The 25,818-nt window shown below is 45.3% G+C and overlaps 2 protein-coding genes across 3 annotated transcripts in view; one reads left to right on the top strand and one right to left on the bottom strand.

Annotated features, from left to right (window-relative positions):
• Window positions 1-11,329, top strand: part of ITIH5 (inter-alpha-trypsin inhibitor heavy chain 5) — a 49,596-nt gene extending 38,267 nt beyond the window's left edge. Inside the window, exons 10-14 of the mRNA XM_074869718.1 lie at window positions 2,294-2,847; window positions 3,208-3,258; window positions 4,316-4,432; window positions 6,947-7,324; window positions 8,628-11,329. Coding sequence (XP_074725819.1) covers window positions 2,294-2,847; window positions 3,208-3,258; window positions 4,316-4,432; window positions 6,947-7,324; window positions 8,628-8,926 — 1,399 coding nt within the window. The 3' untranslated portion in view covers window positions 8,927-11,329. The remainder of the gene's footprint in view (window positions 1-2,293; window positions 2,848-3,207; window positions 3,259-4,315; window positions 4,433-6,946; window positions 7,325-8,627) is intronic.
• Window positions 11,330-13,625: 2,296 nt separating this feature from the next.
• Window positions 13,626-25,818, bottom strand: part of LOC141943944 (store-operated calcium entry regulator STIMATE-like) — a 37,238-nt gene continuing 25,045 nt past the window's right edge. Inside the window, exons 5-9 of one of the 2 annotated variants that reach the window (XR_012629112.1) lie at window positions 22,720-22,832; window positions 21,509-21,592; window positions 20,817-20,933; window positions 14,910-15,038; window positions 14,183-14,273 (exon numbers count right to left, since the gene is read on the bottom strand). Coding sequence is in view for 1 of the 2 variants with exons in the window: in XM_074869717.1 (XP_074725818.1) it covers window positions 14,160-14,273; window positions 20,817-20,933; window positions 21,509-21,592; window positions 22,720-22,832 (428 nt within the window). In the remaining variant the exon portion in view is untranslated. Of the gene's footprint in view, window positions 14,274-14,909; window positions 15,039-20,816; window positions 20,934-21,508; window positions 21,593-22,719; window positions 22,833-25,818 lie in introns of both variants that reach the window. The other variant, XM_074869717.1, reaches the window with a different exon arrangement.

The raw sequence follows: 25,818 nt of genomic DNA, 5'->3' as shown, positions 1-25,818 counted from the left end.
TTTGAAAAAGATAACCTTATGCCCAAACTCCAAAATATTTGACTTTGAAAATCACACAAGGGTCATTCCTGGAATGATCATGTAGTTGCTTTGTTCCTTCGTTCTTTGTGACCCAAATTCCTAACAAGTTTCCTGTAATCCTCATCATTCAGTAGGACCAGAGATTATGTTCCCCTTCTGTGATCAGGGAGCTGTAGTGCAAGGGGAGACCCTAGTGAGGAACAGCAAAAAGATATCTGAACCATAGCTCTGTCTAAAATATCAGGCAGTGTGTCAGGACTTCCAGGCGGAAGTGTTTGGCTTTCACTCCCAAAATGTTAGTGTTTTGAACCTCAGAAACCAAAAAAGAGAGAGTCATCGAGCAGAGACCTCTCCCTAGCTCGTGTCTAATTCATCTGGAGCAATGAGACCATGCACCTTCCATGAGAGCTTTTCTTTCTGTGGTGGTTATGCGTGGACAAGAGCGTCTTCCTTTTAAACCAGATTTTGTAGGTGCATCTGCCACTCTGCCCATGTCGTTGGTTTCTCAGAACATGCATGCAAGTGGCATTCCCTGGCAAATGAAGGATGTGCTGATTGATTGGGCCTCAGGAACCCAGCACTGCAAGTACTTGTTCAGACACCTCTATCTGATAAACAGCTGATTGTTTATCGAGCTGATGGCAAACCCATTTGGCATCTGGTGCCAAATTTATACAGAAAGGCACGATCACTTGCTGGAGGCCAATTCAAACCACTGTTGGAGGGAAAATCTACATGGGTGCCAATATAATTTTTGATTTTTGTGGTCAGTGGGTTGTATTTTTACACAGCTACTTCCTTGCATTGTACTACAAGACAGGTTGTATCCCTCACTCCACTATTTGTTATACCCCAGGAGTTATTTCACAGAAAGTTCTCAGGTTTAATTCACTCATGTTTTGAAATGCATCGAGGCCTCTGCATCAGACACTGAGTACTCAGAGAGACTTTAAAATAAAGCCCACCAATTCAGGCTTTGGGTTTCCTTGGAGAGAGAATAAAACAGAGAGTGTGACTTTAGCTTCCAGACAATCTGTTTAAGCAGATGTGAAAAATAAAGGCAGCCTGAACTAAAAAAAGGGTTGAGGCCAGTTCTTTGTTTATTTACCAAATTAGATTCAAATGACTTGCCAAGTGGAGTTTGGCATTTAAATGGGAAATATGGCATTCTTGGAGCAGCTTGGGAAGATCCATCAAAGCACATTGCTGCAGGGAAAACACAGTACTGTAAACTTAGGCCTTGACCCCTTGTAAAGGCTTTCTGACCTGTCCAGTGCAAAATATTTTCAGAAGTATGGTAGGTCATGTTATTAAAGCATTATAGGATTAAACTCTCTGGTTCCACAGAAGTCATTACTTGCTCCAACAGAAAGTCAGCAATAAGGTAGCAGTGAGTTCTCTTCTGCCAGTCCTCCTGTATTTAGTAGTTAGGATTCCTCCATTCCTTGGAAATGTCCTCATTTATGTGGGCATAGTGAGATTCCTTCTTGATTTTCTTTCTCCTCTACCCCTCGGAAAATCACATGCCTGCCTGTCCCACACTGACCATCTCAAACTGTATTATCTAGGGCCCTTCCAGTGGTACAGAAGCTTTGGTTCAGATACTCTCCAGCTTTGTGGGGCCTAGCATCCTGGTCTTACATTTTCTGGCTCTGGAATACCATGCATCATACAACTAGAAAACTGTGGGTAACAGCATCTCTTCAAAGTACATTTTGGAATAACTAGGGTGCTTTCTGTGACCCTGACAAACCAAGAATTTACTTTTGATGGACAGGACCTCTTAAGCAAACTTAGATGGTCACAAATATCTCCTTGCAGAGCTCTTGAATCAGAGTGGAAGGTAGGTGACTGCCAGACCATGCAGGGACGCTTCTGAACATACTCTGTTCAGACTCTGTTCAGTTGCCTAAGAAACACTGAAAACTAAAATGAGGCAGAAAATAATTATGGTTGGAAAGGACCTCTGGAGGTCATGTAATCCAGCCTTCTGCTCAGAGAAGAGCTAACTTCAAATTTAGGAGAGGCTTCTAAGGGCCTTGTCCACTCAAGTTTTGAAAATCTCTAAGGGTAGAGACTCCCCCATCTCTCTGGGCCAAGTTACAGTCAATGCAGTAGTTAAATTTGGGGCCTCGTAGCTCCTACTCCTCCTGGATGTCTTAGGAGCTGTATTAGATAGTCTGACTGTATCCTTGGCCATGTATAAGTGCAAAAGTGTGTGCATACACTTGCATGAACAGTACTAATGGTGAAAAATGTGTCTTTGTTTAAGGTTCTATGATGAAATAGGAACACCCCTTCTCTCTGACATCCGTGTTGATTACCCTGAAGACAATGTGGAGCAAGTCACCCAGAATTTCTTCCCTAACTACTTCAATGGCTCTGAAATTATAATAGCTGGCAAACTCATCAACCACACCTCAGATAGTCTCCACGTGGAGGTGACTGCTAGCAACTCCAAGAAGTACATCCTCCTCAAAACAGATGTGGCTATTGACCTGCCAAGCAGGAATGACATCAGAGGTGTCCCTGGCCTGGAAGATGGCAAAGGTGATAAAAATTACATTGAGAGGGCATGGAGTTACCTCACCATCAAGGAACTACTTAACTCCCGGTTGAAGAGTGATGACAGTCAGGAAAAAGACTATTTGATGGAGAAAGCCAAGTCAATGGCCCTGACTTACAATTTTGTCACTCCCTTCACCGTTCTGAAGATGAGAGAGGCTGGGCTCCATTCAGAACCACCTCAAGAGGAGTTTATCAGCCCTTCTACCGATGGCATCGGTGAGAAGTTGCAGAGCTTGCAGGGACATAAGGCACCACCAGGTACGAGGGAAAAATAACCATGTCCTGGTAAGAAAACTTTTTGCATAGGTAATGTCTCTTGGCTGACTTTGGCAACAGGGATGATCTAGCCAGTGAACCGATGGGTGGTAAACAGAAGACTTTCATATTGATTTTGTTAATTGTGGGCTGGGTGACCTTGATCAAACCTTTTAGGCACCTTACCCCCTGGAACCACTTACTGTTCTGTAGAAACTATTGAAGAAAAATTGGTATTCTAAATGAAGCTTAAAGTAGCTGCAGGAATATGTCCCATAATCTCATTGAATAATATTTTGAGAACATTATTATACTATGGCTGTTTCTGCTGCTCAATAAGTAACTGTCCTTCCCCATTTCTAGGTCTACACAGACAGCAAGATAAACAAAGAATTAAAATCTCCAGAACTTCAGGTCAGTGCCTGTTTTCATGCCTTTAATAATCCAAAATAATAGTGGCTGATTTATGGAAACCTCAGTTGCATGCCACTGTGGTATAACCATCCTGACAGATCAGCCAAAATCATTTTTACTAGACCTGCAGTGTAAGGAGAAAAATGAAAACAAAAAAAAATACAGAGAGGATCAGTAATGAGATGTGTGAGTAAACATAGCAAGGCAGATGATCTACAACTCTTGATCCTCATGTTTGAGACTTCTGTAGCAAGTTTTCTCTGTACTAGAACTAGTCAAAAACCATTTTATAAAGTAATGTTGCTGAAATTTAAAAAGTGTTGGTAAAGGAAAAAAAAAAAGAAAATTCTATAGTGTTTTGCTATTTCCCTGTTGATTCTGCACCTCTACTTAACATCCTTTTCATACATAGAACACTGAAGAATAAACCCAGATTAAGAATTTAGACTTGAATTTCACCGAGTAAGGTCAAACTTACATTAAAAACTAGGGGTTTGCCTTGTCTTATTATTAATAAAAAGTATCTGGTAGTTGATGATGGGTCAAAAATTGCTGAAAAATTAAGGTTGTGGGATTGTTTAAAATCTGCTGTTGACTGCTCCAATCGGATACAGAGGACCAGGAAGATTCAGTGTAGGTGTGCCCATGCAGCAGTCCTTGGTTAGAGAATACATTTTTGAGTGCTGTGAGGGATGTAGCCTCCCAACAGAGTATGGAGGAGTATAAAACACCTGCATGACAATTCCTGTAAATCACTGAAATGATATTCCAGGAAGAACATATCCTGATTTTCACCTGGACTGCTTTAGATTTTGCGTTTTTATTGTAAACCCAACCTCTTCTGTGAGAAAACCAAAACAAAATAACATAATCTTTGTGAAAAACAAAGCAAAACGTGGCATTTCCTGGCAAACTCTGTCCAACCCTCTAAAACCAACAAACTGGGAGGTCTTAAGAAAACAGGGACAAACACACTTTGTTAAAGCAGTTTTGTTTCATTCTTGGACACTGCAGTTTTGTGTAAGTCACATTTGTCTCTTTTTCCATGTTTTCTCAGCGGATGGAGACCCTCACTTTGTCATTGATTTTCCCTCCAGCAAGTTCTCTGTCTGCTTCAATATTGATGGAGAACCAGGGGACATTCTCCGACTGGTCTCTGATCATAAGGAATCTGGTGAGCAGCCAAGCAAAGCAGTTGCTTGTGGAGGAAAGCTGAAGTGCAAGGCCAGATCTCTAGCAATAAGACTAAGCACCAAAGTGCTTCATAGGCAAGAAAGTGGCAGGAATTTAGAAAAAGTTGTTTTTCTGGCCAGGCAATGGAAAATTAGTGCACACCAGTTTTCTGGCTCTAATCCCCTGGATTAGAAGGGGAGGCAAACTGCTCACTTGCACTTACTGACATCCAACTTTAGCATAGTTTATGGGTAAATTCACAGAAAGCCTAAGCACAGAGGAGGCGTGGCCACTGTTACATACACAGTTTATCTACAGAAGTGTTTGTCAACAGAGTAGACCTAGCCATAGAGAGAACTGGCCTTTATGTATATCCAAACTCTTCCTAGTTCAGGTCTTCATTGAGTGGAATCAAGAGAGCAGCAATTATGTGTAAACAGCCAAGAGACCCACTTGAGTGCATGAGGACCACATTGCACCCCTTCAGTCCAGCTAGACTGGCGAGCTCAGTTCCTGATCATTTGACCCAGTATGGGCTGGGGGTTGCACTTGACCAGTGCTGCAACAGCCACAGCTGAATGAACAGCCACGGGCATTTTGCATGTAGTTTTTGCATAAACCGTGCAGCCACCTCCGTACTGAGAGATTACACAGGGGCTTCAGCTTCCTGGTGCCAACAGTACGTTTCTTTGACAGTGCAACTTCATCAGCCCTCTAGTTACAAAGTCACAACAGGCAAATAAAAGATTTGGACTCACCAAAATTGCTCTGTTATTGGAGCTTCACTCTTTACTTTTACAGTAGTGTTCACTTCAGGACAGAGGGAACTATCCAAACAGGCTAACCAAGCACTGAGGCTGTTTCAGTGAAAAGACTAACAAATTGGTTTACTGGGTCATGACAGCCTTGAGGAAACCCACACGATTCAGGATCTGCTTTGTCCAAAGCCAGTCTGATCCTCAGGGGCCCAACTGTGGTCTGATCCAATCTGGAATTCTAAGCAGGGCAGCTAATAAGCAGATTATGTCCTGAGCAGGGAAGTGGTGAGAGGAAGGGGTATCAAAACCAGAGACAATGTACGGACTTGTTTTAAAGATAAATAACCCCACAGTAAAGTTATAAGAATTCTGTTCTGTGTGGCAGTGGTCTAGCCTCCATATTTCTGTGTTCATGCCTGCCTTAATGAGTAAGATCCAGCTCCTGGCAATGTTTCCCTTAAACTTCTTTTACAGACTGTGTTTGTGCTACCTCTTGAATGATTCTGTGGCTCAAATGCAAAATGAGCTTGAGAAAAACAGACTCTGTAGCACTAGCAAGTTGAGTCTATGAAGACAGAAAGGAGAGATTCCCCCCAGGAACGATGGGATATGGAGATATTTCATCTCAGTGTTGGTGGCTTGGGTCTAGCTTGGGTTAGCAACAAGTCTCCTCCTTTACTGTTACTGTCTAGTAGCTGTTCAGAGGCCTGTGGGAAGTGAGACGCTGTCTTGTGGACAGCACGTCACAAAAATAATTTTAATGATTGGGAATCTTACTGTGGATATCTAGGCTTTATTTGACTCAGTGGGAGCTGCACCTTAGACTACTCAAAAGTGGTTCTTTTGGGGAAAAACTGAGGGAAGTGGGAAAGGCAGCACTGGTGAAGCTGGGAATAACCCAATGGGAGTGCAGGGTTCAGGGTCCTCTTCTGCAAAGACACAAAGAGAACCTGAATTTCTTACACTGCCATCTGAGGAGGTTCAGCACTTCACCTCAGACTGTTGCAGGTCAGGCTATTCCCTCTACAGGTCCCACTCAGTCTTTAGTGTGTCAGCCAAGGAAATAACCCTTACTCTGTGGCTTCCCAGGCTAATTCTCTTCTTAGGAGTCAGGTAGAGAGGGACATCAAACCACAATTGTCTACTACTCTGAGATTCTCTGAGACAGCGGCATTCAGATACACCCAGGTCCTCTTCCTAGAAGTTCAGTCCATATGCTAGTTGGTGATATGAGGAAAAGCAGGCCTGCCAGCAGCTTTTCTTAGTCCTCCAAGATCTGGTATGTTTGCCCAGGTTTGAATTATGCACCAACAAATGGGTGGTCTAGGTAAATCATACCACGGTTGATCAGGCTATAGCAGTCAAAGAGATAAATATTTGTCTTATGTGGCTCAAAATCCCCACACATCATTGTCTCAGTCATAGGTAGGTCTAAAGTTGGATGGAGCTTAGGAAGTGGCCGCGCTGAGGAGCAGCTGATCCTATCCTGTAGCACTGTGTATACAATGTCAGGACCAATGGAGCTGGGGGCACCTGTCTCCAGGAAATGACAATATTTCTCAGCTTGGGTAAATTCAGGTGTTCTGTGTAAGGTAATCATTTTGTAACAGACTGGTTATACTGTTTTGAATACTGGTAGGCGAAATAATCGAGCATGAGGTCACCACCTGCATGTCCTTAGTTGCAAGGCTTGTATCTTTGAGACAATAGACCTATTCTTGGTTCCAGCTTTCATTTATTGATTATTTTCCTTCAAGGTGTAACTGTGAATGGGCAATTAATTGGAGCTCCTGCACCACCCAACGGCCACAAGAAGCATCGGACTTACTTCAGCACGATCACGATCCTCAGCAATAAGCCAGAGAGATCTTACCTAGAGATCACACCCAAAAGAATCATTCTGGACGATGGGGAAAGACTTCTTCTGTCCTGTGATCGGAGTGCTGTTGTGCGAAGCAGCAGCCTCGAGGTGTCCATCTCTGCTAATTCCAACATCACTGTGACGATACGAGACACAATCAGCTTTGTCATCCTCATCCACCATTACAAGAAGCCGGCCCCGTATCAGAGGAATCACCTGGGGTTCTACATCTCCAACAGTAAAGGCCTCTCTTCTGACTCCCATGGGCTACTGGGTAGGTAGCAGGTTCTCAGGTTCAGAGCTGTAAAACAGACAAAAATGATCCTTTCAAACAGTTTTAAAGGATAGAGACAGGAGGTAATGAACAAGGCAGGTGGGGATTAAGTTTACATCCACTCAATCAACTTCTCTATTGCTAGTATCCCCAACGCCTCTTCCATCTTTTTTCTGTATGAGCTATCTCCCACTATCCTAGCTATGTGGCTGTGCCTGTTTTTCAAGTTTCCACTCCTTTTATGATACAGTTGTCATTAGAACACATGCTTTATGCTCCCAACAGAGACAGAAACCAAGTATTGCACAAGAACCCTGAAAAAGACACCAATAAACGATTCTCTAACAGTAGTTCTAATTCAGAATAGCCCAGCTGCTACTGTGCTCTCAGGGACATAGCAAAGTAGAGTCTGAATCTCTCTAGACAGAGAAGATAGTCAACTGAGGTCTTACAGATTCTGAAAGAGAGCTCCAGTCAGAGAGCTAGCACACTGCCAGAGATCGCTGGCTTAGCCTTCAAGTGCTGCACTTGCACATGTCCACAGGGTCTGTTTTTGCAGGACTGAGATGTTTACACCCAAGCCTGATGGAGATCAAGAAACATTGCTACTTTTTGTGGCCCCTTTCTTTCAAACGTGAAGTGAGAAAAGAGCCATCCCCACATTTTGAGAGCTACTAGGCTTTAGGTAGGCTCAGAGAATGTCTAGATGGTTGGGTTCTTTCAACCACAGAGAAGTAGTGATGTTTATGGACATGTACAGGTGCAGAACTCTGAGACTGAAGCCACAGGTTTTGTGACATTCAGGCACCCCCAGGTTAAGCAGGAGATGATCCCTCAGGAGTGGGGTTTTGGATTCAGGCCATTCACGTGCACAAACATCAAAATCCACTCTTAGATTTGTCCTAAAAGAACTTGTCCCCAAGAAGGCAAGGGAAGAGAACTTTGACCTTCAGGCCTAGATCTTTCTGCTCACTGATGGGCATTGTATGGGTGGTTATCCTCTAGTAACTGTGGCCCACAGAAGGGAACTTACTGCTAGCAGCTCAAAAAACTCTTTAGCTCAGCCAATGGATCTTGATGAGTGGAAAAAAAGAAATAGGGTTTTATTCTAATCTCTGTGTTTGTGAGACTTAGAAAAGAATTGCAGGACCTAGATTCATCCTGCTATTGCAGAGAAGCCCTTTACAACCCCATATGTTAAGAATCCTCAAAACATGGCCTAATAAAAAAAAAAATAAAATCACCAACTTATAAACAAGCACAGAACAGCCAGTCATGAACTCTATTTTATCTTGCCTTGCAGGTCAGTTCTTGAACCATGAAGTTAAACTTCTTCAGGACTCTCTAAACACAACTCATCAGCAGGTTGGTCAGAACCAAACTGAAGCATTAAAGCCAAACCCTACAAATACCCTGAAAGTGAAGGGACGGCTCGTTCCTGTGGTGTGGAAGCAGAGGAGGATCTACAATGGCCAGCAGGAAGTTGACTGCTGGTTTGCCAAAAACAATGCAGACAAATTGATCGATGGGAGCTATAAAGACTATTTGGCTTCTCATCCATTTGACACAGGAACCAGCTTTGGGATGATTAACAGCCTTTAAGGCCGATCATAGCAATGCATTACAACAGCATGTGTGACAGCGGTTCCCTTCTGAAGCCTCTAGAGCTAGGCAACTTATGAATATGTCTTTACTTTTTGGTGCCAAAGAAACCAAGGCTTTTTTCCCTTGGAAATCAGCTGTCTCTCTTTCATGCTAGATGAACATTATTCATCAAATTCCTGAAGACAAGGAGGTTGAGGGGGAAGGGTTGAGGACATGGTTAAAGGCATGATCGGTGCTCTCCCAGTGGGAAGGGAGGGAGAAATGGGCTAGCACTCACATCGAACAGTGCAGAGAGCTGCTGGCCTTGAAATAAACCCATGCAGGGATCTGTGCAATACCCCCAGGGGCTGATGAGTACACCCAGTGAGAGGCACAGAATGTACAGCACAGTGCCTATCTAGAGAGACAACCTTGGGTGATACACCTTGCGAAGAAGTGACTGGGAGCACCTGCTCCAACCATGGTCCCTGGGGAAAGAAGAGAGAGGGGAGAGGTGGGTAGATATTCATCTGCAGTGACCCATTAGCATCAGAGGCAAAAATCAAAACCTTAAATCAACAGCTTTCCTGGTTGTTGGGATAGGGTCTGGATTTGCCACTAAGCATGATGTTCCCTGAACGACTACGGACTCTTAAAACAGTGGTGAAAACCTTCATGTGGTTTATTGCTGTCTCAGTGCACAGGCCGTGTGCTTAAAAAGCACCTCCAGGCTTCAGCAGCAACAGGAGTGGTGCAGGCTTCCATTCCATGGAGCATCTCATTTAAATAACATCGCAGGTTTAGTGATTACTCGAGTCTTGACTCCGTCAGAGAGAAACAAAGTTCCACTGTGAGCTTCCAACAGACCTGCCACCTCCTTGAGCAGAGTATCACTCCTGCTTAGCAGAGACTTAAATTCTCTAAAGGATGATGAACCAGCACCCGTGACAGCTTATGACCCTACAAAGCAGCCTTTTGAATTTAGACTAGATGTTTCTAGCTGCTTTTCTAATCAGGAAGGAAGTCTTTATTTACTCCAAATTGTCAAAAAATTTTCATCCCAATTTCCCCTGGCTCCTTCTCCTTCCTTACACTGCAGGAATTTGTATGCAGCAGGAATTTGGCAGCAGGAGGTTACAGAAGGGTCCGCCAGCCACCCCCACTGCAGGTGGTGCTGCTCTGTAAAGAAACCTCCAAACCCAAAGTGCAAGGCTGTGGTCTATTTTAAAGTGAGACATCACTGAATAATGCTATAGATCAGCCACAGGGGAGTTTGCTTCATAGAGAACTTGGCCAAAGGGGACTTTGACAACCACAAAGACATTTACACAGCAAGGCCAAATTGAGCTCATGTATACTCTGCCTTTCCAGAACTGTAAGGAAGGAGGGTAGGCGTGGAAGCATCTCCAGGAGCTAAATGATATCCATGTGTTCAGAGAGAACAGAGTTGCCAGAGACATACAGAAATAAGTTCAATCTTGACTGCATATTTAACAATTAAATCATATTGTTGCTGTAGGAGCTCCAGCTGCTGGGGGTGGGGTGGTGATTTTCCAGTTGCTTTGATCATCTAGTTTAGTACTGCTAGCACTGTGGCAGCAGAGCAGGTAAAAAGCATGGTTACTTATTCACACCATGTGCTGTGGGGAAGAGGAAACAGCCAAAAGCAACCAGCTAGATTTAACTGCACTCTAGAAGATCCTTACGGAGAACTCAGTTAGTGCGAAACTCATGCCAAGGCTCATGCTTTGGAACAAAACTTAAAGAAAAAAATACTGCTTTGGGCCCAGCTATCTTGAGAAAAAGCTCTCTTGCAAGGGAGAACTGATGGCAAGACCTTCCACACAGTCCTGACCATGCAATAACCAAAGAGGTTAATGCTCTGCAGCGTGCTTGTGGGCCAGAAAGGAGACGAGAAAGAGCATCTGTGAAGTTTTCACCACCCAAGAAGACAGTGGGAAGATGACCCAGCCCGTTTCCAAATAACCTCCCATTTCACTAGCGCAGGGTGAACAGGATAGTGGCAGTGAACTTATAGACAGTCCAGGGTTTGGCAGGTGTCTTCTTCATACTATCCTTACTGAAAAGAGATTTCTTTGAAAACTTCACTCTCCTCCCACATTTTGCTGTTCAAGTGTATTGCTAAGGGGAGCGATTGGCTTCAGCTCTCCTCTCGTCTCATCTCTCCTGTATATAGATATGTGTATATATATACACACATATATATATTGCTAATGCTTCAGGTGCATCATTACTCCTCTTCCTCCTCCTCCTCCAGCCAAGGAAACATATTTCTTTCAGGGCCTGGAAAGAACAATGATCAAGTCCAACTTTGCAGCCAGATGAAGCACCTGGAGTAATATACTCAAGTTCTCGTTAAGGCTCCCATTATCCATTTCACAATAAATATTTTACAGTGAACACTGCAGTGAAGCTTTCATTTGGCAAAGATAAAATGAGCTTTGAAGCTAAGGTTATGTATGTTTTATGCTGCTGGACAAGCTCATGTTACCAGATGGCTGAAAGAACCACTTACAAGTTAACAATAGGTTGGGAACCAAAGTAAATTCAGCAGAAAATTAAAGGTCAGTGATGTTCTTCAGCCTCTATACACTTGGTAAGAAGCAAGAAGTGTGTTATGTGAACAGAGCCTAGGGGTCTACTCCCACACTAAACTGAGAATTTAACCACATAGAGAAGACTGATCCTGCCTTTAAATACAGTAGCATAGGACATGGAAAACCAGAGTTTTTTCTCCTGCTGCCCCAAGATTAGTAAGAGCAAAGGCACATCATGAACTGTAAACTCCATCTTTCCCCATCTATAAAGGGGACATCACAACACTTCCCTCTCTCAGAAGGAGAATGTGTCCAGGCTTGGCCCTCACAGCCCTTTGTCATAACACAGAGAGTTTCCAGCAAGTGCACTGCAACAACTGCACATGCAGGCATACGTTTGTTCTCATCTCCGACAGCATCACAGAACCCTTTGTTTTGCAGTGATATGGTTAAAGATTGCAAGCTGATAGCTCAGGAACGGGGGCTGAGCAATCACTTTGGAGTGCAATGGAAACAGTTGCACACCACCATTTCAGACAAGGGAGCAGCACTCCTGAATTTAGGGTTGCTGAAACACCACTGGCTATGCAATGCTCGAGAGGGACAACCTTCCCCCACATCATGGTTGCCCAGCTGTCACCTACTGCAAGTCTCTTTGGCCAGCCTCAGTCAAGAGCTAAGAGTGTCATGTTTATTCCCCACCCAAGATCCCATCACTGACCTTCCATTTTAGGACAAGGACTTCGCTGTGGCTGAATTTGCACTCTTCACATACTGCAGCATTGCACTGTGCAGCCCTATAACATGAACAGAAACCAAAGTGCAAGTACACCTCAAAACAGGGACCAAGTTTCTAATAGGGAAGCTGTTTTAATCTATTTTCAGTCAAGGCCTTAAACAGCACAGGAGTTATTCCAGCCCTTACCAGCTTAGAGCTCTGCCAGACAAGCAAAAGTTGCATTGTGAAACTGATTTCACCAAGCAATATAAATGATCTATTCAGAAAGCTGTGTGCCATGTGCTCCAAAAGCCATTTGATGTGCCAGCACAAGTAGGATTTTGACCCTTCGTTAAGTAAGGAAGAAACAAACAGGGACTTAATTTCCAGAAATACAGTATAAGGCTGCACAGCTGCAAGTGTAGCCAAGCACGTCTAGTTCACTAAGGGGCATGCACAACTTAGATTTGCATCTAATGCTTCTGAACTACTTTGAAGTTGGAAAAAAAAAAACAAAACAACAAAAAACTTCACACGCTCTGAGCTCAGCTGTTAAAAGTCTAAAGCTGTTTAAGTTAGAAAATCCAAATCCTTTATTTCCTACTGCTTCGTAAGACATGTTTTCTTCAGAAAAATACAAGTGAGAGGGGGAAAAAAAAATAAAAAGGTAACTCCTGCCCAACTTCTGGGTACTGTCTTGCAATAAACAAGGCCTGTCTGTGGCTCAACTAGGTTTATCTGTCCAGTTCAGTAGATCCTGGACCAGGCCCTTGGACCACTTGGACTCAGTAAGGGTCTCACCACAGCTGTGCATCTGCACCCAGCCTGGGAGTTTGTTATGCAGCTGCTCTGTGCTCTCTCCCCCCAGGAGAGCTGTGAAGTGTTTTGCATTTTTGTGTGTTTATAGATGAATACAGTATGTTAACAAGAGAGCAAGGACAAAGCCCTGCACCTCACACCTGAAGCAGAAGGTGCCACGGGTCTTCTCCTGCAGCAGTCCTACCCGAAGCTGTTTGCTTACACCCAGAAGATCACAGGGCTTCAAGGTGACTCTTCAGACATAGCTTTTGAATCAGGTCCTGCAAAGATTTTACGGGTTTCTTTTAAACTAGGTAAAAGGGAAGTAGTCAACTTCTAGTTCCCAGTAAACACTCACTTGTAAGGTGGCAACTGGGATTGATCTCCCAGTCTGTTCCAGTCTGGACTCCAGCCCAGGCTGATGCTGCAGCATCAGCTCTTTGCACTGAAGTGGCTCATACAGCCTATCTACAGAAACCGAGCACTGTGGCTCAGCTCTTCTGTAGGTTTACTAGGATAGCCCTGCTACAGAAAGACAACCTGCCCTGGGAGGAACCGGTCAGGAAAGATTTCAACAGATCCCCTTCCTCCCCTTTACAGCATTAGGGTCTTGCGAAACATTAAGCACATGGAGGCATTTCAGTTATGAAGCAGTTTTAGGTCAAATATTTATTACATTCCTTATAAAACAGTAAAAAGCATCAGATCCACTGAGACAATCTTCCCCATTCAAGACATTTAAATACATATTGTGAATGAATTCTTTTGAGTATTGTGAATGTAAAAGTGTTACATTTCAGGTAGTACAGGATAGATTTTTTTTCTCTTTTCTATAAAAAGAAAGCAGACAATCTTGATTTCAGACTCTAGCCCTGACAAGAAGTTATACCCAGCTGGCCAGCCAGGGGAAGTACATATCCATACCCCTAACCTCAATGTGCCTGCATGTGTACAGGTTAGGGTCAGACAGGTAGAGCAGATACTGCTCAAGCCCGTACAGGATGCACAGACACCATCCCAAAGAGACAAATGCAGAAGGACACATCTAGATGAGGCAGGCAAAAGGATCTCCACAGATCCATAGGGATCGACGGGTATTCCCCACCCTGCCCTTCCTCGGCCAGCTCAAGGATCACAGTGTTACTTCCCTTCCTCCACCTCCCTTGTCCCGGAGCTGTCAGATGACCACTTGATAGCTGGGCTGCTTCATCTTCTGGTTTGTTCCCTGGAGTCCTGAAATATCTTGGTCGCTTTCAGACTGATCAAAATCCATGTCTGGAGAGAGTAACACCTAGAAAGGAGAACAGACAGAAGCTGATGGAGTGAAAGTCCTCAGCTCTTCTTGATACTGCTTGAGACCCTAGAGGGGTTTGCTGCAAGATCTAATCCTCTCTGGCAGATGGGAAGGGTCTTAAGGTCAGTTTGAGCATCTCTCCAACAACAGCCAGACAGATTTGGGTACAGACACCATGATGAGCTGGTGTGTCCCCCACCCCCCCGCCTCAAGACCAGAACAGGCAGCTAAAAGCTCTGTTCACCACAGGCCAGGACTCACACATGGACATGCACATTCAGGCCAGGCTGCAGCCTCAGTGGAGATGTACAAAAACTAGGCCACATATTTTGCAAACAGCTGTACCAAATATAGACCTTTCCCCAGGCCCCCAGCTACTTGCTATCTCCAGGACTAACCCAGGAGAGCAAGCAGAGCTACAGAGTTAGCTTCAGCCATGGCCAGCAAGCTCAGGAGCTGTGTCCTAGCCTGGTAGCATCTTATTTCCACCTGGCACAGCAGCTCCTGGCTCAGTCTGAATCATGGGAGCCAAAACAGAGCGCTGACACCTCTCACCAGTACCTCTCCAGGTAAGAAAGCTCACAGCTTTGCTGCACGATCAAAAGGCTGCCCATTGCCTCCAGGAACACCTACGCTTTCAGCAGCTTAACTTCAGACTTGAAGCTACCAACAGGGTGTTTTGAGCTAACTGGCTGCCACCGGCCTGGAGCATTTGTACGACGCAGACAGAGCCACATGTGGGGCATCCTCCAGCCACATCATCTGGAAGAAGAAAAAGGCCGGATTTTACTCAAGCTACGGCTGCACTGACTGCAGAAGAACTGAAACCCAATGCCAACAGGCTGGATGGATGAGTAGTTTGCATGGCTTGACGGATTGTTTGTTCAGCCCCATCTTACCCCTTCTTCTTACCTCAACCCCCCAGTTTTGGGCAAGAGAAGCCTTACCCTCATTAGCCCTGCCAGCAGCTGGCTCTCAGCACAGCTGCAGTGCAGCCAGCCCTTGTGCTATAGCTTATGTCACTCCCAGCAGTACTTGGGAGCTTGGTCAAGTCATGGGATTCTGGTAACACTGGTCACATCATCAGAAGCCTGGCCAGGTCCTTGGCATCTCAGCACCCAACTCTGAGGGGCACAAGCCTAACAGCACAAAGGCCTCCAGTGATAGTTCCCTAGATGAGCAATACCAGCAGCCCTCTCCCTCTCCTTCACTTGCCCACCACAGAACTCAAAGAGCATCATTATTTCATGACCGATTCAGGGACAAGGGGCAGGTCCCACAACCACCCCCACAAACATAGCTTCCTCCAGCAAGGCAGTGTAGGTCTTTCACCCAAACCTCAGCCCCATTTGACCACACTTTGCTCCAACGACTGAACCAATGCACTATGAAGCTTCCCTGTGCCCGACTCACAGCAGCCTCCCAGCTCAAAGGCACAAAAGTCAAGGGATGGTACACAGGCTTTCAGCCAAGCACGTTCACTCGCAGAGTGTCCCCAACAGCTCGGCCAGTCCCGGAGCTTGGGCAAAACCAGGAGCATGGGGGAATTAATCTTATCCATTGCTACCTCTGGGCACAGTTGTGAATTAACATGCCCTCCACGTGTTAGCATTTAGGCAGCACCATGGGGCCAGTCACCACAGCAACAAGACAACTAAACAGGAAAAACAAACTGCAATGAGTCAATGGCTTCAAAGGAGCCGAAGAGCCACAGGGGAAGATTTCCTCCCCACCCTCACACACACTCCAGCCCCTCCATCTGATGTTGTTATCTTCACAGTAGCACGTCAGACACTCAAAAGATAGCAGTAGATCAGATTAACCTCTCTTGTGCACCCCCCTCCCCCACTGGTCTCAAGGAATTTTTTTTGGTTCAAGACATACACTGGAAAGTTTCCATATCTTCCAAGTGAAGACTTCCTCTGTTTATCTTATTAATATTGTGATGCTGTTGAACCTAAAAATGAGTGGTTAATTAGTCACACACGGCATTATGAACGCACTGAACTCTGACAGGCTGCAGCAGGCTAGTTTTGGGGTCTGAAAAACTGGTAATTTCAGTGAGTTTCAGCTGCAAACTCAACTCCCATTGCAGCCAAGCATGGCTGGCTGAGCAGGCACTAAACATTGTGCATCCAGACCCATTCAGGCTAGTATCTGCCCACCATACAACCTGCATGAAGCTGCTCGAGCCAACAGTCCCCCAGCAACCTTTTCACAGTTCCTCAGGGAGCTTCACCATGAGACAGCACCTCATCGCTATGACAGTCATGGGATATACCCTCAGATATGGTTTTCAAGCCAAACTCCAGTTGGGGAGTTTTCAGACCAATTTGGACAAGGCACTTCCCCTGCAGATGCATCCAGGTCAGGATCACAGCAGGTCGGTGGTACAGCTGGGAATGGACCACAGTCTTCCAGTCCCAGGACAATGTGCTACTGTCTCACTCAGCAGTCCTCAAATACTTCATGCATCCCTCCTCGCACCAGGAAGCCAGCAGCTTGCAAAACAACATGGGTCACGCTACTGAAACAGGACTGCCCACGTGCTCTGCCAAACCCTCCTGTCTGGGGGAAGAGCCTGCTTACTGGTTTGGTACTCCATCCAAGTAGAGCCTTCAGATAACCAAGCCCTCTCCATAACACTTAGTTCTCATCCGTCTGTGCAATCTCTATGACATGTTGTAAAACAAAGGAGCTCTGGGGCCATTTCCCTGCTAGCTATGAAAATCTGTTTGCCTAAAACTCCACCAGCTTGGTGTAGAGGCAGGAACCATCCCACTGTCCTCCTGCATCTGAGCTTCGATGAGTTCCCATGAATCAGTAGGACTGACAGGTGGGGAAGTCTCCTTCCAGAGACACCTCTATGCCCACCTTCATTTAGCTACCCTGTAAGGACCCGCCACCTTAGTTCACCCTGAGCTATTTAAAAATCAGCTCAGTTAAGCAACCAGCAAGTCAGTCTTGCTCTTGGGGTATTCTTCAATACTTAAGAGCAAGCAGCATAGATATTGGCATTCTCCAGCATCTTCAGTCTAGGGATTTGCCAACAGTCACAGCTTCTGTGAAGGGAATGGGGATAGGTGCTGAACTCCATGCTGACCAAAGGCAGGTCCCCATTTAGCTTTCCTCCCAACCTTTAACTAGCCTCTAGTTTCACCCTAATCGTTCTCACAAGTACCACTGTTTTTAGACTGAATTTTGCTTTAAGGCTCTTCTCTGAAAAATCTAAGCCTTCAGAAAAGGAGCAGAAAGTCACATACCACCCTCGGGGAAAGAAATAGAAACAAGTTCAAAAAAAGATCAAATAAAACATTATTAAAACTGAGTTGTTTTCCTGAGTGGAGGAAACAAAGAAATCGCTGATAAGATCTAAAGTTTATTGGCACTTTGCAAGGGCAAGGGAAAAGAGACTCAGGTCAAGGGCAGGACACATCAAAAGCAGAAATAAGGGCCACGCAGATGAACGCTTTTCCCCAGCCTGAACAGCACTGGATTCAGACTGGCTCTCTTGAGAGATCTCTTTCCATCCCATGAGAGGGCAAAAAAAGACTGCGAAGATTTACCAAGGCAGGGCACAAGTCTGAAACAAAAGAAAGCTTTAAGACTGACTTGAAAGGAATGGTGAAATTCTTCCAGCCATAAGAGTGAGTTGTCCCTTTCCAAGTTTCAGTGTAAAAAGGTTCAGCAGTTGCTCCATTACAAGCAAGAGCCCATCATCGCATCTGTGGCTCACCAGAAGAGCTTTAAAGCCTACAAGAGACTGCCAGTTCTTTGGTCTGTGCTGCAGCCATGAAGTCAGCGACACCAGTGACAGGATTGCTGCTTGCTGGGTTTCTTCTTGCTACCCAGCTGGTCTCCCAAGCCAAGGTCAAAGCTGCATTTTCCTGCTATCCCTATAGAAAATACTGAGTGTGGGTTTTTAACAGGTTAACTCCAGCCCGCCCTTTCCATTCTCCTTCCTCTCTCCCCTTCCTTTTCCAAACACAAACTGCTAGTTCGAGTGAAAATAATGACACTCTCTACTGGCGAGATAGGCAGAGGGTTGAAATTCAAGAAGGCAGCATGATGGGGAGCTGTTGGCGCCTGCTGCTAGACAGCCCTGATGAACCCTGATAAACTGCGGGACACATTAGCCTCAGCCAGCTCTGCCCTGTACAGAGATGCTTCTCAGTCTCCCTCCCTCTCCGTGGGGCAGCAGGGAGGGAAGAAATTCCCCCACTTGAACAGGTTATTAGCAGAAAAGAGCCCAGCAAACCCTCATTTTCTGTTTTTGAGCCTAAATTCCAACCAATCTAACTGTAAGGCCCAGCCAGCCAACATAATCTTTAATTCATAACCCAAAAAGTTGACACATGAAGCAGGAGCCTATGGCTGTACCTCAAGGTCCAGTGCCAAGAAACAGAGTTGGAAAAGCAGGTCACCCACTTCTGTATTTCTTCATTACCTGCCTCCTGTGCCCAAACTATTTGTTGGGCCAGAAGCACAGGAACTTGTCTGAGCAGCAAGAAGGTAGTCCTCAGACTGCTCTAGGTACAAACCAGTCCCCTTGGTAGCTCCACTGCAGTGATGGGTTTCAAGGTGGACAGATGACCTGCACGTTGAAGGTCTCAGCAAAAATTTGAGGAAAAGTCAAGTACTTGGAAGACAGAAGAAGCTTTTGACAATAAGAGTCAGACTCTGGGAGTCAGTTTCCACCACTTGAAACAACCTGTCTAGTGAAGCTACCAGAAGAGCCTTTCCTAGCTTCTGGAGATTAACAGATATCTTCCCTTTAAATTATCCAAAACTGAGCTAGAGGCCACAAAACACTTACCCCACCTTCAGTGGAGCAAGGCAGAGGATCAGCTCCATTTTCATGGAAAACCATTAACTGCAATACCATCTGGTATCCACAGCAGCAAGCCATCTATAGATGCTCTAAATTTAGGTTTGAAAGGCTGGAAAGGAGATTGGTGTCTCAACTAGAGATGCCACCTCCTCACCCTTGTTTCTGAGCTAGTATAATTTTAACCGATCTTAAGCCTCCAGGGACACGCCAGCATACCCAGTCAGTAAGGCAGATCTTCACCACCGCTTTTACATTTGGAGCAGACCTCCAACCTCCCTCTTTCAAGGAAGTACCAGTCTTGAACATCAATCACCTCTAAGAAACCAAGACTGTGCCATAACCAGGGAGACATTCATGCCCAGAGTTAATCCACCTCCATGTCCTAGGTATGAGTTCTTGGCTTCAATGAACAACTATCGAAACATACTGGTACTGCCCAGCTCAGACCTCTCTTCCCTCCTCTCTCCAAAACAATAAAAGATTTCTTGAGGGTGCCCTCACCACACACACCACTCAAAAAACTCCCTGAGGCACACTGTTCACACGTTTCTAGTGATCTTGCCAAACTACAGCTGTTTATCTGGAAGTTGGGCCAGGAGGGGTGACTCACTTGTCTCAACAGCTGCTCACATCTGCCTGCCCATCCTGCCAGAGGGAGGATGCCTCCAACACTGCATCCCCATGAGCAGCAGCTGCTTCCCCACTGCACCCCTGAGCTGTGGAAGCCATTGCTGCTGTGTGGACTGCCAAGCACACTGTTAAATGCTATTGCCTCTGTGTGTGTTGCAATGTCATCAGTAGCTGGCCATCCCACCCATCAGCAAAAAAGCTCTTTATAAGAGAGCTCTCAGAAAGCAAGGGCTATTTCTGTTCATCCTAAATTCCTCAGCAGAAGCTACTCCAGGAACCTGTGACTGCCAGAAGCTATCTTATCTCAGCAAGTCTCGCCAGCAAACTGCGGGATATCAGCAGTCATACACAGAGCACTTCGAAACAGGGTCTGGATGCCAGGGGAAGGAAGGGAATTCAACCCAGCGACTCAGGTTGTAGTCTCTGCCCAAAAGCAGATGAGAAACACAGACACCACCTGCCCAGAAAACCACATATTATTAACAAGAACAAAGTCTGCTGGGACCGGAGCACTTCCTCCCCTCCATAACTTTTAAGTGTCAAGCTCAGACTAGAGAAAAATACAGCTTCCTACGGCTAAGAAACCATCATCTGGCTGAAAAAATATCAAACACTGACAAAAATAGGATTCCCAGCTAGGCCTTCACCTCTAGAATTGCAGTAAAGAAAGCAAGCTCTTCTAAGCTAAGATTAATTACAATTAAAAATGGGAAAGTTGAAAGAGACAGTGCAGAGATACCCACCAGCTTCAGCCTGCCACTGCAACAAGCCCACACAAGTTAGAGCAAAAGCTAGCTCATCCCTTACAAGATACTGCCATCATTTAGGGCACTATTTCAGCAACACTCTGTGGGTTGTAATATTTCTCTTTGTTAGACAGGGCCAGATCATCCCAGAAAACACCCCTCTCTTGACCTCAGCTACAAGCATGGAAAGTCAGTTTGACTTAGCAGGGTCATCAATCGCATGCACAAAGCATGACCTGAGGTCTAGGCAATGTTGCATGATGGTGGTGAAGCACACAGACCATGCCACAAGCTTGCAGTGTGGTCTGAAACACAGGACATTCTTGGTCTTACCTGAGATTCCTCAGTCCTCCTAGCCCGAGGAGCTTCTATGGATCCACTGACGTCCGGAGTGTCCTTCTGCTTATATTTCCTCATGATCAAGCTGTCCACAACCCAGAACATAATGGCCTTGGGGAGAAAGAAATTGCATGAATAGATCAGAGACCAAAATACAAAGTCATTCAATCACAGCTGTTTCTTCTTCTTTTGGTTTCTCCAGATGTCCAGCCTTGATCAACCTAATTTAATATCTAAATTAACTCTGCATCATGTGTGTCCATGGGAATTGGAGGAGTCAAATTCCTGACATCCTTTCTTACATAAAACTTACTGATTCCATAGTTGTTGAAGACCCAGTGAAGAGAAAAAACCCATCCTATAGGAACTTAAAGGGCTTTGGGGCATTCCCACGCCTGTAGCTTGCTGCCAAGATGCAGCCCTCAGCTAATGAACACCAGTTTTCTTCAAAGTCAGCCACCCAGCAGCTTGGACAAGGGAGTGGGAATTAGGAACAGAAACTGTGGCAGGGCGGTAGTGACATATTTGTGTATTCATGACAAATATTTGTTTCCAGTCCCCTCCACTGTGTCCCAGCCACTTCGATTACTCAAGGCAGCCCAAGACATTTCCCATAGACGCTCCCCATGGGAGTGGACCATGACTTCCAAACCACCCCACCCAGTGCTTGCAGAGGCATCACTTACATTGACTATAAAAGGCACAACAAGCATGACCAGGACGAGCTCCAGTTGGGGGTTTGGGATGTATCCCAGGAGGATCTGCTGAAGCTGCAGAGGAGAAAGCATTCCGAAGCATTATTTGAACAGCTCTGTTGTGAGATCTTTGCTGCAAACTGGTTGCCTTCTTACAACAGCAGTCTCTTAGGTAGGGCTCTGCAGCCTTTTAGCCCAGCTCTTCGAAAGATTACATGAGCTATTCCTCTAGCCCAGCTGCCAAACACAGAATTTTGTACAGATCAAGAGATAAGTACTGTTAGTCTTTCAGTTTAACTACCCGTGACAACTGGTGGGACTTGCCTTGGCTCCTTGGAGCCTAGCTGGAAAATAAGGACACCAGCCATGTGTGATAAGCGTGGAGAGGAATCCAGCAGCATCTCTGGATCTAGCAGTGCATGCTGCTGAACAACATATTCACATCCAAGTCAGCACTGTAGGCTACTGCGTTAGAAAGACAAGCCCTTAACGGGAACAGATAAGTGCTCCCAGATTGCTGTAAATAACTCCTCAGTCAAGTCACATCTGCCTGTGAGGTACCAGGCACTACATGGAAATGCACTCAGTACTGAAGTTACTCATCAACATCCAGAATTAGTTTTTATACCCATCATATCTACCTGCCGCCATGTATGTGGTTACAACTGCCACAGGATTATTATTTTTATTTTTTTTTTAAAGATAAACACAATTTTTTAAAAGATCAAACACAATTACCATTGCATGAGCTACCATACAGAAGCAGTTGGGGGTCAGGGGAAAGGACAGCATACTACTGGGATAGTTTTCCCAAATTAACCTCTAAGAGTCCCCCTAGTTTAGGCATGCAATCACAAAACACCAACATGAACTGACTTGACAAGACAATGTAGAAATCCTCTGGCAGAACTAAAGTAGCTCAGCTGCCAGCCCAGCCCATTTTATCCTTCCAAGGATGGAAAAGAAAATTAAAAACGCATCTTATTCCACTAACGTTTGACTAGCAAGAGAATGTTCCGAAAGCCAAACTGTTATGAAAGTCCTGTTTCCCCAAACTTAAAGTAATAGCTTATGATTACAGAGAGATGTCAACAAGTTGTAAGGATTAAAGACCTGTGATGATGGGGACCACTAATAAGGCAAAGCTGACAAGAAACAAGCCACAGAAACTGTGGCTAGAAAAATACAGCTCAGAAGCTTACCTTTGTCCAACCAGGGATAAGCAGGACAAGGCTAATCACAGTCTTCTCGAAAACCATTATCAGCAAGTAGAGGATACACTGGCCAATCCAGGCAGCAGCTTGTGGAGGGTCACCTGGGAAAACAGCATATTAAATCTGAGACAGAGGACGGGAGGAGAGAGCCTTGCAGAAAAGTTGCCTCATGCTTAATACCTGAGCTGGTTAGAGGGACAGGGAAAATGTTTCCATATTGCAAGCTCTGCAGCGAGACAAATACTCAATACCAAACTTAAAGTTAGTGGAGAGATTGTCTATCTACAGTTGTATGAGCACATGCCTGGGGTAGAAAGGTTTGGGGTGCCTGCTGGGTCTACAAGTCATTGCTCCATTGAAGATCAAAATGTACCAAGATCTAAGCTCAAATCCTTCTAGTTTAAAAAAAAAAGAATAAATCTGACTTGTACTAGAGAAAATTTAGCAGACTTGCACTCCTTACTATTTGCAGCTCATTTTGCATCTTTGCAAACTGATGTAGAAAAATAAGCACAGGAAGGCAAAACCACACCCCACTTCCATTTGTGCAGACCCCCTGTATCAGGACAGCTATTTGTCTTTCATATTGCAGTTGTGCTTTTGAATCAAACTTGACTATAAGCAAGAGAGCTCTCCCTCATGAGATACCACATACACCACTACCACCACCAGCCTTCTGTTCTAGAAGCCGGTTCTCTTTTTGGACTCCTTTTAGTGTAGATTCCAAAATGGAGATGGCAATGAACCAAACCTCTGATTGATTTGAAGGGCAAGCAAGTAACAAAGGAGTTTCAGACGTGACTCAAAAAGCCCCACCTACCTCCCAGATGCTAATGTTATCTGTATTCGTCTTCCTCCTACTCTGCTCTCCATTCCACCAACCTGCCTCCAAAATCCACCAAGGGGAGAAAACCACCACCAAAAATCTTCCTGCCTTGCATCTCCTTCCCCACTGCCTGTCCTTTCTAGATCAACTGCTTTGCTGGAGCAAGATCTACAAATGTCCTACAAGGCAGGCAGGCAGCTTCAGTAAGAAGGGAGACAAACAACTCCGGATCTGCCTGAAGACCTGAAATTCCCCATGTTTATCCAGAAACCCCAGTACCTGCAAACACTCCTGGGCTCTCAAGGGCCACACCTCAGCAGTATCATGACTGCCCAATGGAAAAACCATTCCTGGTAACTCTGAAGACAAACAGATCAACTTCTATGAATCTTGGTTTGGATAACAAACATCTCCTCTACTTGGGGAAGAGGATGCACACAGCCTTGGAGATGCATTTTTCCCTCTCCTTCAGCCTCCAGTGGGCATTGCCAGTACCCACCCCATGGTACTGAGCTACTTTTGAGCTGGATGGATACAGGGGTTTGAGGGCAGGAAGCTCTGCTTGCCAAAGGGTGCAAGTACCCCCTCTCCCCAAAGTACAGACCACTAAACTCCTCCTTAGAGAAGGCTTCAAAGCACAGAAACCTCAGCATCCTACTGCAATGATTCCTTACAAGCAGGTGTTGCTTTGGGGCATCAGTTGTTCTGTTTGCCCCTTGTCTGGTACCTTTTTGTCAAGGTACTAGAGATCTAATTTCTCTTCACTTTGGCAAACCTAGAAAGGGTTGCAGAGATGGGTCCCCTCTGCTTTCCCCCCACCCTTCCAGTGGGTAGGAGCCTCATAGGAGTAGCTCACAAAATCGTGGCTGCTTTGATTAGAACAGCAGACTGATAGACCTTTCTGAATTAAAGCTAATCCCAATTGCAAATCCCAAACCAAGACACTGCTGGACTGACCCTCCTCTATACAAAGACCAGTCATACCCTGCACACTCCTCTATAAAAAAAAATAAAATCAGTCATTGAAGACATCACCTGCAATTTGCTTCCTGCCAAGCCTTACCCACCCAGTTGCCAGCAACAGTCTGAAAATATCTGGTCACCAATTTCAATACAAGAAGCATAAGCTTTCAGTCCTAAAAGAATTAATTTTTTTTTTGCTGATGAAGTGAAGAGCTGGTTATACGATACTTGCTGTCTGAGCAAGAGACAGGGGCTCCATTGCTCCAGGTTTTAAAGCAATTCACTCAAAAAGAATCAATGCTGATTAAATATGAATGTTTCCAGTGGGGTACTTACCAAGTAATAAGTAAAAGCATATTTGCATTGTTAACAACGATAATGGTACCATATCTATTACATGTGCTTGCTTCAGCCCTCTGTAAGCACCCTGCCAGCTGGTTATCATCTTCCCAGGCTCATCAGAATATCTCAGGTCTGCAAAACTGAGCTACAGTATCTGGCTTAGGAAAGCTGCAGCATTTCCTCTTACCACTTGAATATAAAGATAACCCCTGGCAACACTTGTTTCCAGCATAATTGGGCCAGAATTTGGAATTGCATCTGTGCAAGAGAACCCAACCCACCGTGAGATGTCAGCACTCAACATGCTGTCGGATGGCAGCGGACTGGGAGCTCTGCCCCACTTCTCTCACCACAATACTGAAGACGTGGCAGGGGAAGGCAACACCAGCAGTTTGCAAAAGCCCATTTATCCAAACCACTATGCAAACCTGTGACCACGAGACCAGCAGTGCATACTGGGATTTAGTAAGAGCTGGTATCCAACCAAGCCCAGCTCTAGAGGGATCCGCTTCCCAGCAAGGGCAAAACAGGTTTGCGTGTATATTTGTCCTTATTCTGTCATTTGTTAGCAACGCACCAAAACATTTGCCTCATTGCAAAGCTACAGCTAAGTAGAGGCATCCAGCTAGTGTCTCCATGCCAGAGACATCCAAGGCACCACCTTGCATCCCAACTTTTTAATTACTCAAGCCATGATTGAGAAGGAAGCAAAGGAGAAAAGAGGGAAGGACCGGGAGGCCAAGGGTGCAGAGAGGCTGCTGAGCTGGGAGGACAGCAAGCAGAAAACACCAGACCAGCAGACAACTGCCCAGAGGGAGGGAAGGAAGAGGGAGCCAGGAAGGTTACGTGCAAGCGCAGAGCCTGCAGAGGATTTCAGAAAGCACACGTCTCCGCTTCCTGGCAGGCAACAGCTTAATGGGTGGTCTGCGGAGGAGACAGGAGCAGTGTTATAGGCA

This window comes from Strix uralensis, chromosome 5 (assembly GCF_047716275.1).
Source record: "Strix uralensis isolate ZFMK-TIS-50842 chromosome 5, bStrUra1, whole genome shotgun sequence".
In the NCBI taxonomy this organism is placed as follows: domain Eukaryota; kingdom Metazoa; phylum Chordata; class Aves; order Strigiformes; family Strigidae; genus Strix; species Strix uralensis.
Note: the sequence above shows the minus strand (reverse complement) of the source record. Positions and strands in the feature narration are given on the sequence as shown.